Below are 17,216 nucleotides of genomic sequence, written 5' to 3'. Positions count from 1 at the left end.
GGTCTTTCAGACTGTGGATTCTGTTATGAAATAAAATTTGGTAGCACAAATAAAGATTTCATAACAAATCAATCATATCATAGCTGTTGACACTTCGAGATCGCAAAGGGAAAGAAGTGCTGTAGACACTCTCACACCTGTGTGTGCAGTTCTTCAGTGTGAGTTTAAATATAGAGTCAGGAAGTGAAGCTCACAGATGGAATACAGATTACTGGGACCTTGAATCAGAAATACTGTTTCAATTTTAACTTAAATGTTTGCCTTTCTCAGGTTCTTGCACTTTCTCACTCTGTTTATCATTTTCTTACTTCCTGCTTCTTTGTACACACACACACACACACACACACACACACAGAGGAGGCAGTGTGAGGAGTGGCACATGCTGAGTAACATACCGACCTGAAAACTACCAGCATAAAGGTACATTCTTTAACAGCCTTTTAATCTATACATTGCAGCATTACTTATTATCTCATGAAGATCATGATTGGTGAAACCTTTTGTTATTGATGGCTCGTGTTGGGTTTGATATGATTGGGTGCACTTTGATCTCATTTAAGATCATATAATGGCTCTCAGGAAAGTAAAATACAGACTTGTATATAAATGTATATTTACAGAGAGCTGTATATCAGACAAATATATGCTTGATGTATTTTTGTGATGTATATACTTATAATTTTTGTCTATGATTAGATAAATATTTTTGCCCAACATGCTTCATTTTTGTAGATTCGTGTATAAATTTGTGTAAAAATACAAAAACAAATGGGAGAGTCTGCTTAATGGCTGTTTGCATCTAGTTCTAGGTTTCCTGATTATGTTTTAAATATTTTTATTTAAAGTGTAAAAAAAATGCTGACTAGTTTTTAAAGCTATCCAAGAAGGTAATAGTTCACATTCATATCATCGGGAAAGTCTAGTTACTTAAACGTTAACAGATTACTATGTAAAGGAAATTCAAAAGATAGCTTATGAGAGTAGTGCTGCAGAACCAAGCAGGAAATGAGAGCATGCCTACAGATGAAAGTCAACTAAACTGCTACTCTCGATATGCAGAGACATCGTTGCCTTTCTTTTCCTAAATCTGAATCACAGACCAGAAGCTAAGTGTGTGATAAGACATGCAACATAGAAATATAAAAATAAAAGAGGATACATACACTGTTCCATCCAGGTATGATAAGTCTGGGGAAATACTAGAACAATACTGGAACATTATTGATCTCCCTGTTCCTCTGCTTTTCCTTTCAGATGGAGTTTGCCTGTAGTCATGTTGTCTGTAACTGGAGGCCTGAGAGTCTAGCAGAAGGTAAGACCTTGGAATACTATTCAACACTAAATTAGATCATGTTGTAAATCTTTTTTTTTTTTTTACATTCCAATGAATAGGTGTTATTTTGTAGCAAAATATTGCTTAAATGCATAAATGACAGTCACTGAAAAAGTAAATATTCAGTTGTATCAGTTATAGTCATAATTGAAATGAACATTTGCTCTGTGAAAGGAAATAATTAACAAATCAAACATTTATTGTGCCCAATATGTCTAATCTATTTTTTCCTGATCTTTCATTGTCTCACTGTGTCTCTCAGGTCTTTTCACCACGCTGCCCTGTGGATTGTCCAGAAAAGAATCAGAGCATCCTTATGATAACCGCATTGCTGTCATTCCAAAACCTAGTGAGTTACTGGCATCTTCAGTGCTACATATGGACTTTTTTCTTTGCCCTTTTTGTGTCGTTATTTCTGTCGGGTGGTGTATTAAAAAGAAAATAGTAAGAAATGCGTGCAATGTTTTCTCAAGTTTTACTTTCTACTAGTTTTAGTAGTAGTAGAAATGTAACATATTAGGGGAAAAAATAAATATTTTTTTATAGAAATGTTTTTTGATCACATATGTGCTTATGTTCTTATTTGCTACCTGCACCTTTATTACTTTGTCAGTAATTTCACCATCCCCACTCTGCTCAGTCCTCTGCAGTGTTTTTTTTAAATGTCATGTTAAAAATGCTTTCATTGCAAATTTGATAAGTTCAAGTATAAAAAAAAACTTTCACTTCCTGTTGTGGGTGTAGGAACAAGATGTAATGAAAGACTTTCCAGAAAGTGGGTGATCAGAGAAGAAAATATCCAGTTAGCGGAAACATGACATTTTCTAATTATGTGTTAATGTTGAGAGTATTTTTAAGGGATTTTAGGTTTTAAAATGTCTGTTTTGTCTACAGACCCTCCTTTAACACCACCACCTGTACCTCCTCGTCGCTCAACAAAGAAACAGACACGACCCATTTCAATGCCACCTCCAATACCACCTCGGGGTGAGGAAACACCCCCACACACATTTCACAGTTTTGATACATGCAACATATATTATTTGGTAATTAATATTGTGGGTTAAGCAGTTACTTGCTATAAGTTTTTTATAAGTAATGTATATGTGGATCTTCTATTTCACTCTAAGGATTGGAGGGTAAAGGACAGGCCAGTATTAAAGCCAATGTCAATGTGGTGTTACTCAAGGTAGGGAGTCTTGTGGACATAAACAAAGGTGAGTGCTTAATGGTTATACATGTGCAGCTGTGTGTTAGGCTTAGAATATACTTAGTCTTGGACTAATATGCACTATCAATGTGCATTTGTACCCAGAAAACCGTTAATAAATGAGCAGCATTTTCTACTTAATTAACTAATATTAGTGACATTTGCTCAGCATCCAGTATACAGAGCATTCAGAAACCAGTGCACTGTGGGAAATGTAGAGCCATCATGTCCTCTGTGAGCAACTCACAAACCAGCCCAAATACATCAGTAAGTAGCTACCAAATCAACATTTTGAAGATTTATTGTGTGTATTGTTTGAAGTTTAAATAATTCTCGGTATAATACTCTCTCTCTCTCTCTCTCTCTCTCTCTCTCTCCCACTCTCCCTCTGACTCCCTTTGACTCTCTCTGACTCTCTCTATAGACATGGTCTTGTGAGTTTTGCGGTAATCAGAATGTCCTCTCTCAGAATGAGTTAAAAATGGGCCGTTCTCCGCTGTGGACACCGCCAGGCAGAGATGTGCTCTATGTAGATGAGGAGATAGACACAGACTATGTGAACCTAGAGGACATGCTGGTGGTCTTCTGTGTCGACATTTCCGGTAGCATGAGCGTCACATCAGAGGTTACTCTTCTTCTAGTCTAAAAGCTTTCCCCTACGTCCATCCAGTGTTTATTGTGCCTTCTCTTTCTAGGAAACTGATTTTGTTTTTATCTCTTTATACATTGGCTCAACATTTTTACCTCTTTTACATCTCTATTTCTCAATCTGTCACTCTCCCAGGTGTCTCCTGGTAACAGCATGAGATCACCCACCTATATATCACGATTACAGGTGAATAGTAACTCTATAGGCACATTTTCCAAACAAAACTGTCAATATTACCACTGACTACCAGTATATCCCGATATGAAATGTCTCCAGAGTATGTCAGTGGATTGGAGAAGTGAAGCCGATATCTGTATTCTCCAGTCTAGTTTTCACCCTGGAGTTGTTAAAGTTTGGGTGACACTGTATGTGTTGAGTTTCACATGTTCTCCCTATGTCCTTGTGGGTTCCCACTGGCTTGTCTGGTTTCCAAGCACCTATGAAAAACATACCATTAGGTGTTTGGGCTACTCTAAATTGCCCCTAGTTGTTTGAATGTGAGTATAATGACCTGTCATCGATTAGAATCCTCTCCATGTTGTACTCATGCCTTGCACCTTGCGCTCTAGATCCACCGTGACCCTGACCAGGTTACTGAAGTTGAAAGAATTAATGAAGTTAATTGTTGTTGCCATTTGCTGAATATCAGTGCTCCTGTAATTCTTTTTGTATATTACATGCAGATGGATATTTGACCATTTCTTTGTTTTGTTTATAGGGTGTCCAAGAGGCCCTACAGTTGGCACTGTCCTCACTGCTAAAATCATCACCACACCGTCGAGTAGCACTGGTCACTTTTAATGATGAGGTAAAGAAACAAGAGAGAGAGAGAGAGAGAGAGAGAGAGAGAGATAAAGTCAGCACAATACACTATTCTTCTATTAAAACAATGTTTGGTTAGCTGTGTAAGCAACAGGCCTCTATACACACATGATTGGTGTAAGGGAGGGGCACATAAGATGCTTTGTAGGAATGTAGGATGCAATTAAAAAAAAAAATTACTGAAATTTCGTTATCATGCAGCTGGACTGCACACATCTGTCAGAAGGAAAGAAACATTTTGACTATTTTACATCAGATAGGCATGGGAATTTCACTTTGTGTTGCAACATGTTTGTTAATTACAAAAGCAATAAAATTAATAACATTATCATCCATCATTATAATAATTAAATACAATAATATATTTGTCATTCCTCATCTAGACTATTCCTAACCCCCTAAACTCATTCCATAGCACATCATTTAATATCTACTCTGATATTTACTCCAGCATATCCTATTTCTTCCACCCAAGGCAGAGCTGTCCTCAGATCAGTGTCATCAATATTGATACCATTGCCATTGAAATCCCTGCAAATGTTTATGAATGATAAGTCAATACTGTGTGGATTTGTGTTGTTAGGTGACAGTGTACGGCGACGGTACAGGCGTTCCTCTGAGTCTGCGAGACTGGGCTCTGGTAGACTATGATCATGTAAGAGAGCAGGGAGAGAAGTACACCACGCCACATTGCATTGCTGAGACCTTCCAGTGCCTCACCCAAAGAGTCAAAGAGTGAGTAGATGTCTATACATTTTTCATAGAATTTTACTCATTCACCTTCTTATTCTTTCTACATCTGTTTCTATCAGCCCATCAGAGTCAGAATGATGTTATTTTCTATTGCAAGTCAAAAGTGGGCAAAAAAAAACCCTGTTATTCACAGAGAATTACAGTACTAGGCACACGAAGTGCTTTGCTGTTTCATGTGCAAGAATATGTTAGGAGAATAATTGAATAATGCTGAGTGCCTACCATTACTAGGGAAAGAAGAAAGCCAACCTAGTGAACACTGTGTGTGTGTGTGTGTGTGTGTGTGTGAGTGTGTGTGAGAGAGAGAGAGAGAGAGAGAGAGAGGGAGAGTTAGCTGTGCTCAGTCTACAGTAGTGAGAAGAAAAACACTACGACAGGCTTTTAATCAGTTGGCATGAGTAGATGTTCTGATCATTTTTAACATTTTATCAAGTAGCCAAATATCTTGCCATGCTACTTAACTGTAAGGGTTAGCGTCAAGGATACTTGTGGTGGTTGCGGCTCTGTTGGCATTGCATTTGGATGCTACCTGCTGTCTTGCTGCAGTTTTGGTTACTTCCTTTGATCATAGATTTCATCGTAGAGAGTGCTTTCACTTCGTTTGAGAATCTCGGCTTTATGTGATATGGTTTTACACAATGAATCATGCCTTTGTATAAATTGTCTGTGGATATAGAATGTCTTAGTTTTATTTTTAAATTGTCTTAATGGCTGCTGCATGCTCAGGGATGATAATTTGAGAAATGTATATTGTGACATAGTGTTTGACATTTCTGTACAGCAATACTTCGTTTTAAGAAGTACTCTCTTGAAAAATAAGTCCTCATAAATGATTTGGATAGTTAGTTTTTCTAGTTTTCTAAGATAGGTCTACTAGAAATAATTTGTTATAAGGTTCTACATATAAACTATTCTGAGTGCCTGAAAATGATAAACTAGAACCCTTTCATGATGTGACATGAACATTTTTTTTCTAATTTCCACAAGTTCCCCAATTTTTCAGCTAGACTGCAGTTTGTAAGGGAGGAAGTTGGTTGGACAGAAACATAGTTTCCGTTTCTTTTTGCACTACTACAGTTACTATAAATCCCTTAGTCCCTTAATACTATAAAATTTGTTACTCCACCCATTCTAACGTCTTCTGCATCCAATACTGTATTTGTATTTTAGAATGTACTGTACTTTATTTTATAATGTTTGTTTATCAGATAGTATTTGATATTTTCTGCTCTTGAGTTTTGTACATTTTGTGCCTTGTAATGTTACATGTTGGCAATTTGCCTGAGCGTCCCCACAAGCATTTCAGTGTGCATACAAATGTCCTTGATATTATTAATAAATAAACAACTTTGCATAAATGCATGTACAGCCAACAGCAGTGTCTTTAACTGAAAGAATGAAGGGTGATTGGATGTTTCCTGAATAGCAACATTGTAACAGGTTTAGTAATTTTGAGATTCACATTGTTAGTGACAAGCTCACTGTGTCTAATTCTCTGTACACATCTTTACAACATCTATAAAAAAAAAAAATCTCTATCTTTATTTATGTTATTCCAGATTAAGAGAGCATGGAGCCACAGCACTAGGTCCTGCAGCACTTATCTCTGTTGCTATGGCCTCTCAGTTTGCAGGTTCAAAGGTGAGCTTTCAGTCTGTATTAATATTGCCAATAATTTTGCCATATTGAAAGAAAAAGACAACCAATAATACACTTATGTCACACGTAGTTAGTGAAGGTTGCTCTCTTTTGTATCACCCTGACAAAAGAAAGACTCAGGTAGGAGGTGAGGTAGAATTTTCTATATTAGAGAAAGTTGCTTAACTTATACAGTGCTGTCAAAAAGTATCTGATTTCTTCTGTTTTGTGTATATCTCATACTAAATAGGTTTAGATTTTCGAATAAAATACAAGATAAAACAAAGGCAACTTGATTAAACACACAATACAGTTTTTAAATGATAGTTATTTATCAACAGCATGAAGTTGGTTTAAAGGTCTTACCCAGTAACACACTATGCCAAAATTTAAAACAAAATCCAGAAATGATGAAGAAGAAGGTGATTGAAATACATCAGTCTCGGAAGGGTTACAAAGCTATTTCAAAGGCTCTGGGACTCCAAAGGACCACAGTGACAGCCAACCTTCTGACCTTCCAAAATACCTACAAGAGCACAGCAACTACTCATCCAGGAAATCAATAAAGACCCATGGACAACATCAAAGGACCTACAGGCCTCTCTTGCATCAATAAAAGTCATTGTTCATGACTCTGCTATCAGAAAGACATTGGGCAAAAATAGCATCCATGGAAGAGTGGTGAGGCGAAAACCATTTCTAACCCAGAAGAACATTAAGACTCATCTGAATTTTGCCAAAACGCACCTTGATGATCCTCAAATCTTTTGGGAGAATGTCTGTGGACTGAATGCTGTAGCAAAATCCTAAAGGAGAATGTCTGGTTTTCAGTACATAAGTTGAAACTCAAACGCAGCTGGATTATGCAGCAGGACAATGATCCAAAGCATAGGAGTAAATCCTAGTCCTAGAAGTACGTGAAAGACAGTTGAAAAGGAAGTGAAAGTAAGTGATCTCCAGTTATCGGAAGTATTTGGTTGCAGTTATTGCTGCTAAAGGTGGCACAACCAGATTTTAAGTTTAAGGGGGCAATTACTTTTTCACATGACTTATTGGGGTTGAATACCTTTATTTTTTTTTTTGCTTCAATAAAAAAATTAATTAATAAAAACTGTATTGTGGGTTTGTACATGTTGCCTTTGTTTTATGTTGTATTTCATTTGAAGACGTAAAAAAAACTATTTAGTATGAGATACACACAAAAACAGATTAAATCAGATACTTCAAATACTTTTTCACAGCACTGTAATTTATACATGTTTTTATTGAATCTATTTGTCTACAAATTATCTTACTGAAACAAAAGATATCTGCTCAGGAATGTGATGAATTAAGTGTGAAATTTGCCTAATGCTAAACTGATTTAAAAAGCTTCCATTCTTGTCAGTAACATTAGCATTGTCACACAAGCACATGTAACTTTAAACATTTCTTGGCTCTTTGTCTATACATGTTTGGTAAAGGAAAAACTTCATTTCATTTCTAGCTTAGCTTTCTTTAAGCTTGTTTTCTTTCTTTAAGTCCTGTTCTGCTCTATATTTTTGCTTGTAGGTCATAATTTGTACAGACGGACAGGCCAACATAGGCCTGGGCCAGTTAGAACAGGAGTCTGCAGCTTCAGTATATTTCTACAACCAGTTAGCAAGTCATGCAGCAGAAAAAGGGTAAGCCACAAACCTCTTCTGTAATCAAAATTTTCAATTATTATTTACAACTCTGAATGTAATTGTTCTCCAATGGGCCCAGCCAGTTACTTTGGAGAACAGTTTTGTAAATGCTAAATAGTTATAGTAGTAACAAAATGCCATTGGGCTGTGTGCAGAGTGATTGTGTCAGTGATGACATTTGAGGGTGAGGACTGCAGCTTGGCAGAGGTGGGAAAACTAGCTGACCACACTGGAGGCAGGGTAAGTTTAACACACTATATTATAACTCAGTATATTACTGTCAGGCCTTCTATAGCTAGCCTCTGTCTCTGACTCTGAAACTAGTGTCAACCTAAAAAAAGGTGAGTGAACTATGTCTAAGCAATAAGTGGACTATGCATGTATGTCACAATGCAGGTACGGATGCAAGTGCAGGTGTTCAATGTTTTATTAAATGTTGCAAACAACAATATTCTGGGAACTGTAGTTGGATAATGAGTCCAGTGTAGACAGGACAGGACCCCCCTCTGAATTGCCCTTCCTGGACAATTAGGGTGGCATGCATGAAATTCTTGACACAGTAGGGGATCAAGCACATCATAGGCTGGTACCCAGCACCTTTCCTCAAGACCATAGCCCTCCAATTCTATCAGGTACTGCAGCTTAACATCTTGGCTCAGTAAGTCAAGGATCTGCTTTACGGTGTAACCTGGCTCACCTTCAATGTCCAGGGGTGCTGGGGGGATGGAGGGGGAAATGCCTTCTGCAAGCGGACCGGGAGTGACTGGTTTAAGGCAGGAGAAGTGAGGGAGTTAGGTGGCTGTTGTGTGGTAGCTCCAGCTTGTAAGTGACATCCTTGGGGAGAGGAATTAGACATAGGGACTTGGAAAACCGGTCCACGATCACCATGATAACTGTTTTGTTCTGTGATGGGGGAAGGTCGGTTATGAAGTCTATGGCTAGGTGTGACCATGGTCTTGGGTTGTATGTAGCAGGAGGAGCTTTCTTGCTGATAGTGTGCATGATACTTTGGCTTTTATACAGATAGAGCAGGATGAGATGAATCGGTGAATATCTTGGAACATCTGTATCTACCACTATTTGCCTTGCAGTAATTGGTGTGTTTCGTGAGTGCTAGGGTGTCCCATGGCCAAAGAGGGCACAAATTTTTCCCCCACTAGGCACTGAGTGGGGATCCTCACTTCTGGAACACCTTCCATCTCTTTGTCAATGCCCCAGGTGAATGTTCCTATAAAACATAATTCTGGTAAGATGCACTCCTCAGAATCTTCTCGAGGAGGCACTGGATACATGTAGGAGAGGGAGCCTACTTTGGTGTTCTTTTATCCTGGTCGATAGGAGAAGGTGAAATCGAAGTGGGCAAAAAACAATGCCCAGAGTGCCTGGCTGACTTGATATATTCTAAGTTCTTGTGATCTGTGTAAATTGTGAATGGATAGAGTGCCCCCTCCAGCCAGTGACATGATTCTGCAAGGGCAAGTTTCACAGGTGGAGCTTGGGCTTTTATTCTGACCACTGTGAGAGGATGGCCCTGACACCAGTTTCTGATGGCACTATACTGCTGAAGCCTCATATGAAGCCCAAAAAACTTTGTAACTCTTTAACTGTGGTGGGTACTGGACAGTTTGTTACTGCTCAGATCTTGTCATGGTCTATAAGCACCCCCTCTGGTTGTATAATGTAGCCTAGGAAAGCCACCTTGTGCACATGTAACTCACACCTTTGTCCTTTTACATAGAACTGGCATTTGAGGAGTTGCAACAGTACCCTCTAGACATGCTGGATGTGACTGGTCTTGTCTGGGGAGTATGTCAATATATCACTGATGTAGGCTATGACATACTCCCCAACATCTGTAGCACATCATTAATCAGACACTGACATAAAAGCAATCTTCCACTTGTCTCCATCACTGATACACACGAGGTTGACTCAGAGCTGTTATCTTGGCAAAGGGAGATAGCACAAAGTATTGACTAAAAGGGTGCCAGTAATTGTTGCACACCCATATTTAACAAAGATATTTTATTTGGATAAACCTGTGTTGTGTTTGCATTTGTTTGATATCCATGACAGCAGAGTATTTTTGTGACTTTTTTGAACAAAAGATCAAAAGTTTAAACAATAAAGACAATTTTTCACAGCCTTCTTTGCTCATTTTTACCAAGGGTGGCAATATTAGTGGAGGGCACTCTATATACTTGTACTATTGTCTGCTCTTTATTTTAATATTTGATGACTGGTCCTTTAAACTGTAACTTCATTAGGTATAAACTTCTTGAATTTGATTATTATTCTTCATGCTCTTCTACCCACTCAAACATGATATAAATCAGAACAGTGATATGGTTGCATATGTGCACTCTTCTCTCTTTCTAGATCAATAGGGTCAACATTTGCACAGTTGGATCAGAAATTCAGACTGCACTGGCTGACAATATCTTAGCAACTAATGTTGAGGCAACCCTGCTTGCACCTAATGGCGTGTGAGTATCAGATACTCCCAGAAGAAGCTTCTCATTGTAACTTAAAAGTTAATAATACTTTATTTGTAGGTTGGATCATAAACAGTATTTGTGTTTTGTTATTAAATGAACAGTTGATAGAAAGTGAGGAATTGAAACTAAAACTAAATTGCTTTCAACAGGATGCTTTTTAAAAAAAAAAAAAAATTCAGTAGAGTTTTCAATCTTGTATTCTTTCTGTTTCTGTACACTATGATTCTGTGAAGTGCTTCCACCTAAACTAATGGGTTTAGGCATTTTGTTGGTGCAGGTATTACCCTTTTGAGGAGGACAACCACAGGCTGATTAGAGAGATTGGAAATGTAACAAGTGGAATGGAGATCACGTTCCAGTTTGCTGTCAAACCAGACAGAGCTGAGAGTAAGTGAAGAGAAAATCTTCTTTCGAGTGTAAACAGATTAGGTTCACAGAATTCTTAAAAAGTTTGATTGCCATTCTGTAAACCAGTGTCTTTAATTTTATTTAGCTGTATATATTTATTTTATTTTATTACAGCAGCCTAGCAGCTTTATTTTTTTACACTCATTACAATTTATTAAAGAATATAAGTATGAAATAAGTAGTTAATGCATACATAGTGCTAAAATATCAGATTGTCATATTTTGCACAGGTTTTCAGAGAAGAGACAGAGTTCCCTTCCAGCTGCAACTGTCATTCAAAACTCGAGATTTGAAGAAAGTAACTAGAGTCATCACTCAGCAGAAACGTGTGACCACCAGCAGGTACCACTGCACACAGAAATACACAAACATTGTAAGAAATTAATCCAGTTAGTTAAGGCAGAATACTCACAGTTGCTCTGTCTATAGTTGGGTGTGGGCAGGGAGCCTGAACATGGCTGTGCTGGGCGTTCACTGTGCCCAGCTATGTGCCAGACTCACCATGGAGGGCAGGGTCCAGGAGGCTCAACGTCAACTCAAAGCACAGCAGCACCTCCTCAAAGACATCAGGTATGTTTGTGGGGGGGGCTGTGCTGAAAGTGTGTCATTGTATGTACAGTGCCCTCAACTAATATTGGTATCCTTGATAAATTTGAGAAAAGAAGGCTGTGAAAATGTGTCTTTATTGTTTAACCTTTTGATCTTTTGTTAAAAAAAATTCACAAAATACTTTGCTCTCATGGATATCAAATGATTGCAAACAAAACACAGGTTTATCCAAAAAAAATCTTTGTTAAATAGAGGTGTGCAACAATTATTGGCACCCTTTTAGTTAACACTTTGTTCTACCTTCCTTTGCCAAGATAACAGCTCTGAGTCTTCTCCAATAATGCCTGATGAGTTTGGAGAATACATAGCAAGGGATCTGAGACCATTCCTTGGTACAGAATCTTTCCAAATCCTTCAAATTTCAAGGTCCACACTGGTGGACTCTCCTCTTCAGTTCACCACACAGGTTTTCTATGGGTTTCTAGTCAGGGGACTGGGATGGCCTTGGCATGACCTTGATTTTGTGGTTAGTAAAAAAAAAATTGTGTTGATTTTGATGTATGTTTTGGATCATTTTCCTGCTGGAAGATCCAACCATGGCCCATTTCAAGTTTTCTGGCAGAGGCAGTCAGGTTTTCATTTAATATCTGTTGATATTTTATAGAGTCCATGATGTCATGTATCCTAACAAAATGTCCAGGTCTTCTGGCAGAAAAACAGCCCCAAAACATTAAAGAGCCATCACCATATTTAACCGTGGGTATGAGGTACTTTTCCATATGGCTACCTCTCTGTGTGTGCCAAAACCACTTCTGGTGTTTATTGCCAAAAAGCTCTATTTTGGTTTCATCTGGCCATAGAACCCGATCCCATTTGAAGTTACAGTAGTGTCTGGTAAACTGAAGATGCTTGAGTTTGTTTTTGGATGAGAGTAGAGGCTTTTTTCTTGAAACCCTTCCAAACAACTTGTGGTGATGTAAATGACTTCGGATTGTAGTTTTGGAGATCAAAAGATTAAACAATAAAGACAATTTTTCACAGACTTCTTTGCTCATATTTACCAAGGGTGCCAATATTAGTGGAGGGCACTTTATATATAAGATTGTGTGTTTAACTTGAGTATACATTTTGAAACACTCATTCAATGTGTTGAACAGTGAACAGAAGCCAAGTCCTAAAGAAGAGAGTATCTATGGAAACTGGATCAGTACCATGAGTATGATCTGTGAGGACCTGAACCCAGCTACACAGGTCAGAACACAGGCCCTCTTAACCAATTGCACTTTATAAGTCAAGTCAAATGGATTTTTATAGTCATTCCTATATATCTTGTATACTTTGGAATTATTGTACCAGGACCTTGGTGTAACACATAACAGTACACAAGACTACATGCAAAAAAAGTGCAAATACACAACAGTGTGAGACGAGTGCAAGACAATAAATACACAGAACAATATGTGCAGAACAATAAATATATAGGACAATAAATACACAAAACATGAACTGTAATATATACTCAGCAAAAAAAAGAAATGTCCTCTCACATTCAACTGCTTTTATTTCCAGCAAATTTCTTAAATATTTGTATTAACATAAAATGATTCAACAACTGAGACATAAACTGAACAAGTTGCACAGACATTTGACGAACAGAAATGGAATAATGAGTCCCTGAACAAAGGGGGGTGAATATTAAAAGTAGCAGTCAATATCTGGTGTCCTCCAGCTGCTTTAAGTACTATAGTGCACCTCATCCTCATGGACTGCACCAGATTTGTCAGTTCTTGCTGTGAGATGTTACCCCACTCTTCTACCAATGTACAGTATCTCACAAAAGTGAGTACACCCCTCACATTTTTGTAAATATTTGATTATATATTTTAATGTGACAACACTGAAGAAATGACACTTTGCTACAATGTAAAGTAGTGAGTGTACAGCTTGTATAACAGTGCAAATTTGCTGTCCCCTCAAAATAACTCAATACACAGCCATTAATGTCTAAACCGCTGGCAACAAAAGTGAGTACACCCCTAAGTGAAAATGTCCAAATTGGGCCCAAAGCGTCAATATTTTGTGTGGCCACCATTATTTTCCAGCACTGCCTTAACCCTCTTGGGCATGGAGTTCACCAGAGCTTCACAAGTTGCCTCATCCAGCAGGCCTATAGCATGTTCACGCAGGTGAGCAGGAACCCTAGGCATCTTTCTTCTGGTGTTTTTCAGAGTCAGTAGAAAGGTCTCTTTAGTATCCTAAATTATTGTAACTGTGACCTTACTTGCCTACCACCTGTAAACTATTTGTGTTTTAAGGACTGTCCCACAGGTACATGTGCAATAATTGTTTATGGTTCGTTGAACAAGCATGAAAAACATTGTTTAAACCCTTTCCAATAAAGATCTGTAAAGCTTATTTAGATTTTACAAAATTATCTTTCAAATACAGTCTCCTGAAATAGGGACATTTCATTTTTTGCTGAGTATATATCAAACATTATTTTATTACTGAATTTCCAATAAATGAAAAAAAATCTTGTGTCATTGCACAGATTTCCACTGCTACAGGTGTTTATCACATACATCTTATTGTATACGTAAACGCGTACCCCGCATACACCTAGCTATACACAAATGTTCCCAAGGCCTAAGTAGCATTTGTCTGTGACTATTTGCTCATGCACATGCGATGGAAATCTGTGATGCATTGCTCTCAGGTCATGGAAGCAGTATTTGTGAGCCTTCCTCTATTTGACTTTCTTCAGGGCAACACAGGCAGCACCACCGTTTGCAAAGGACAAACACTTTCCACAGTACGTTCTGGAAGGTTAAATACTACTGTCTGTATCTGTCTTTTTCATTCTGTCTTTCACATCCACTGCTGTTTGACTCAGCAGATTTTCTTTCTTTCAGGGTTTGTCAGATGAGGCAGCAAAAGTGGTGTACCAGATGAAGAGGGTGACAAGTGTGGGCCAGAGGGAGGAGAAAGCAGCTATACTAGAAAGTTGAGCAGAAGGTGGACTTATTGTCAGAACAGTTGTGACTAACATGACTAACAGCAGACCACAAAACAGTCTAAACTGTGCATCAGTAATGGAATATTTTATCTCATATGCTGCTGGTCAGTGGGTGGTAATCCCTGTTAACACCAGTAACTAAATTATGGAGACTAAAGGCAACTGTATTTATCTAAAGGTTCTAATAAAATGCAATGTTTTTCTCATTACAGTATCTGGACAAGGACATAATGCAGACACGTCCTCATTATGTCATATGCTCTTATTAGTAAGATCGTTTAAAGGTCTATCAGATAGTCCAAGTTTGGGCAAAATTGTTTTGGTTTAGTATAATGGTGGCTTTCTGAAGCAATCAGTATTTCAGTAAGAACTTTTCATTTATTTTTTCATGAAGTCATATTTCAATAAATCCTAATTCACTGACTGACCTGGATTTTTCTGCAGCCCACAGGTTCTTTTGTAAGTATTTAGATGACCTGAATGGACAACATGGTGGCTCAGTGGGTATTGTTGGCACCTCACAGCTCCAGAGTTTGATCCTGAGGTTACTGTCTGTGTAGAGTTATTCATCTTCTCCCTGTGTCTTTTACATACTAATATGGCCAAAAGTATGTGGACACCTGACCATCATATCCATAAGTGAGCCTCCCCTTCTGTTACCACAAGTTGGAAGCACGCAATTGTATAGAATGTCTTTGTATGATGCAGCTTTAAGATTTCCCATCACTGGAACTTAGGGGCTCAGACATTTACCTCTGAGCACAAAGCAAGGTCTAAACTTGGAATAAGATCTTTCAAAAAGCACATATGGGTGTGATGGTCAGGTGTCCACAAAACTTTGGCCATAGTGTACTCTGCAATAAAAAGAAAAAAAAAAGAAAAAACATATTCCAAACCTGAGTGTGTGAGTATGGGTGTGTTTGTGTGTCCAAAGTCAGGGCTCTGAAGTACTGGCTTTTTGCACAACAAATCTTTCAAGTCCTGGAAGGTGCTTTCTGCTGTTTGTTGTCCAATTTACTTTGATATGCTGGCACTTTTTAGTCAAGTCCTTCAAGAAGTTTGGTATAAAACGCCGGTACCAGCCTATTAATCCCAAGAGAGAACGGACTTGTTTTTTCGTCATGGGGTTCTCTGCATTCTTAATGGACTCAACCTTTCCGACTTGTGGCCTGACTACCCCATGTCCCAGCACAAACCCCAGGTAGTGGGTTTCCCGCTTGGCCAGTGCACATTTATCAGGGCGGATTGTCAGACCAGCAGTCTTAAGACAATGAAACACCTCCTTAAGGTGTCCCAGGTAAGCAGCAGCAAATGTCTCTGTCCCCCAGAGGATCTGGTCCTTCATTCTTTGAAACGTTGCTGGAGCCACATAAAGTCCAAAGGGAAGAACCTGGAACTGATAACGTCCAAATGAAGTCCTAACCCTAAGCCTTAAAAGATTAATCCCTGCATTTAGTGGAGGTAAGACTGGTGGATGTGAATACTGAATAGTCTTGATCTCAGCTGACAGTCACAGGGGGAAAATTTAAAGTAATCACTCTAGAGAGTAGTTATTGTAGTTAATTGTTTAATGGATTTTTAGCATATGAAGTTCTGAAATAATTTTTTTGTTGTTTTATTGTGATGATTTTTATTATTGTAATAAAATGTCTTGCATGGCAAGTGCTTTGGCAATATTAGACTCATAGTAAAAACTTGAAATAACAGTATGCAAAACTGTACATAGAACAACTAGAACCAGAATGTCTAGGAAATTAGATTTATAGGATGAGATGTATATGAATAAATAGACTTAAGATCATTAAGTGCACACTGGTGATCTCTTAGATAAAGCAGATGTACTTCAGCCAGAGTTTCATTCCTTTTTGAAAGTCTCAATTGTTAGAAAATACTTCCAAAGAAACCTTACAAAAATTCCATCCAAGCTCTGTGCTTTTGTTAACAGTTAATAGATATTCTGACCTCTCAACTTTTTCTTATGTATTACTCTTGCCTATGCTCCTCTCTCCACCAACCCACTCACCTATCTTTGTTTGCCTCCACTCTTATATTCTTTCCCTTCATCCACCTCACTCTGCTTTCTAAATTTATGCAGAGTCATGCTATGCCCAGGTAGCTTCCTCTATGAGAAGCAGTTTCAGTGCTCCATCTGCTTAGACGTCTTTGACAATCCAGTCTTCACCCCATGCAGTCATACTGTAGTTATTGCATGAACTGTATAAATCAGTACTGGAATGGAGTCAAACTCTATCAGTGCCCATTGTGCAAGGAAAGCTTTAAAAAGAAACCTGAGCTCCACATCAACCACACTCTTCATGAGATCACAGAGCAGTTCAAGAAGATGAATGGGGAAGCTGGGGCATGTGGTGGGCTTGGGAGAGGAGAATTACAAGGAAGAGGGACAGAGAAAAGAGCTCTAAACGAGGCCAACTGCCTGCGGGTCTCTTTAAGCATAGGTTTCCCAAGCCCTCTCCTCCTACTGAAACTCATGACAGTCAGTCACCAGGGTTGCAACCACTGGTGATGGAAAGAAATGATTCTGATAGCATGTAAACAGCAGGAAAGTGTCATGGTGTGCAAAGCACCACCATGAACTGGATCTCTTCTGCAAATCTGATGGTGAGTATATCTGTTCTGAGTGTGGGATTTAGATCACCAATCACGTAACAACAT

At 38.4% G+C, this 17,216-nt stretch overlaps 1 protein-coding gene across 1 annotated transcript; it reads left to right on the top strand.

Annotated features, from left to right (window-relative positions):
- Positions 1-43: 43 nt before the first annotated feature.
- On the top strand, positions 44-14,967 carry si:dkey-9k7.3 (circularly permutated Ras protein 1). The gene is made up of 20 exons (XM_053629193.1): positions 44-420; positions 1,255-1,312; positions 1,596-1,682; positions 2,228-2,320; positions 2,464-2,550; positions 2,713-2,810; positions 2,968-3,168; positions 3,328-3,378; positions 3,911-4,000; positions 4,598-4,749; positions 6,327-6,408; positions 7,957-8,069; positions 8,228-8,312; positions 10,452-10,558; positions 10,848-10,957; positions 11,209-11,320; positions 11,408-11,548; positions 12,685-12,778; positions 14,292-14,339; positions 14,440-14,967. The coding sequence occupies exons 2-20, from the start codon at positions 1,255-1,257 to the stop codon at positions 14,533-14,535; spliced, it is 1,905 nt and encodes a 634-aa protein (XP_053485168.1). The 5' UTR covers positions 44-420; the 3' UTR covers positions 14,536-14,967.
- The last annotated feature ends 2,249 nt before the right edge of the window (positions 14,968-17,216 follow it).

The sequence above is a fragment of the Ictalurus furcatus genome, chromosome 7 (assembly GCF_023375685.1).
Source record: "Ictalurus furcatus strain D&B chromosome 7, Billie_1.0, whole genome shotgun sequence".
In the NCBI taxonomy this organism is placed as follows: Eukaryota; Metazoa; Chordata; class Actinopteri; order Siluriformes; family Ictaluridae; genus Ictalurus; species Ictalurus furcatus.
This window is presented reverse-complemented; position numbering and strand designations above follow the sequence as displayed.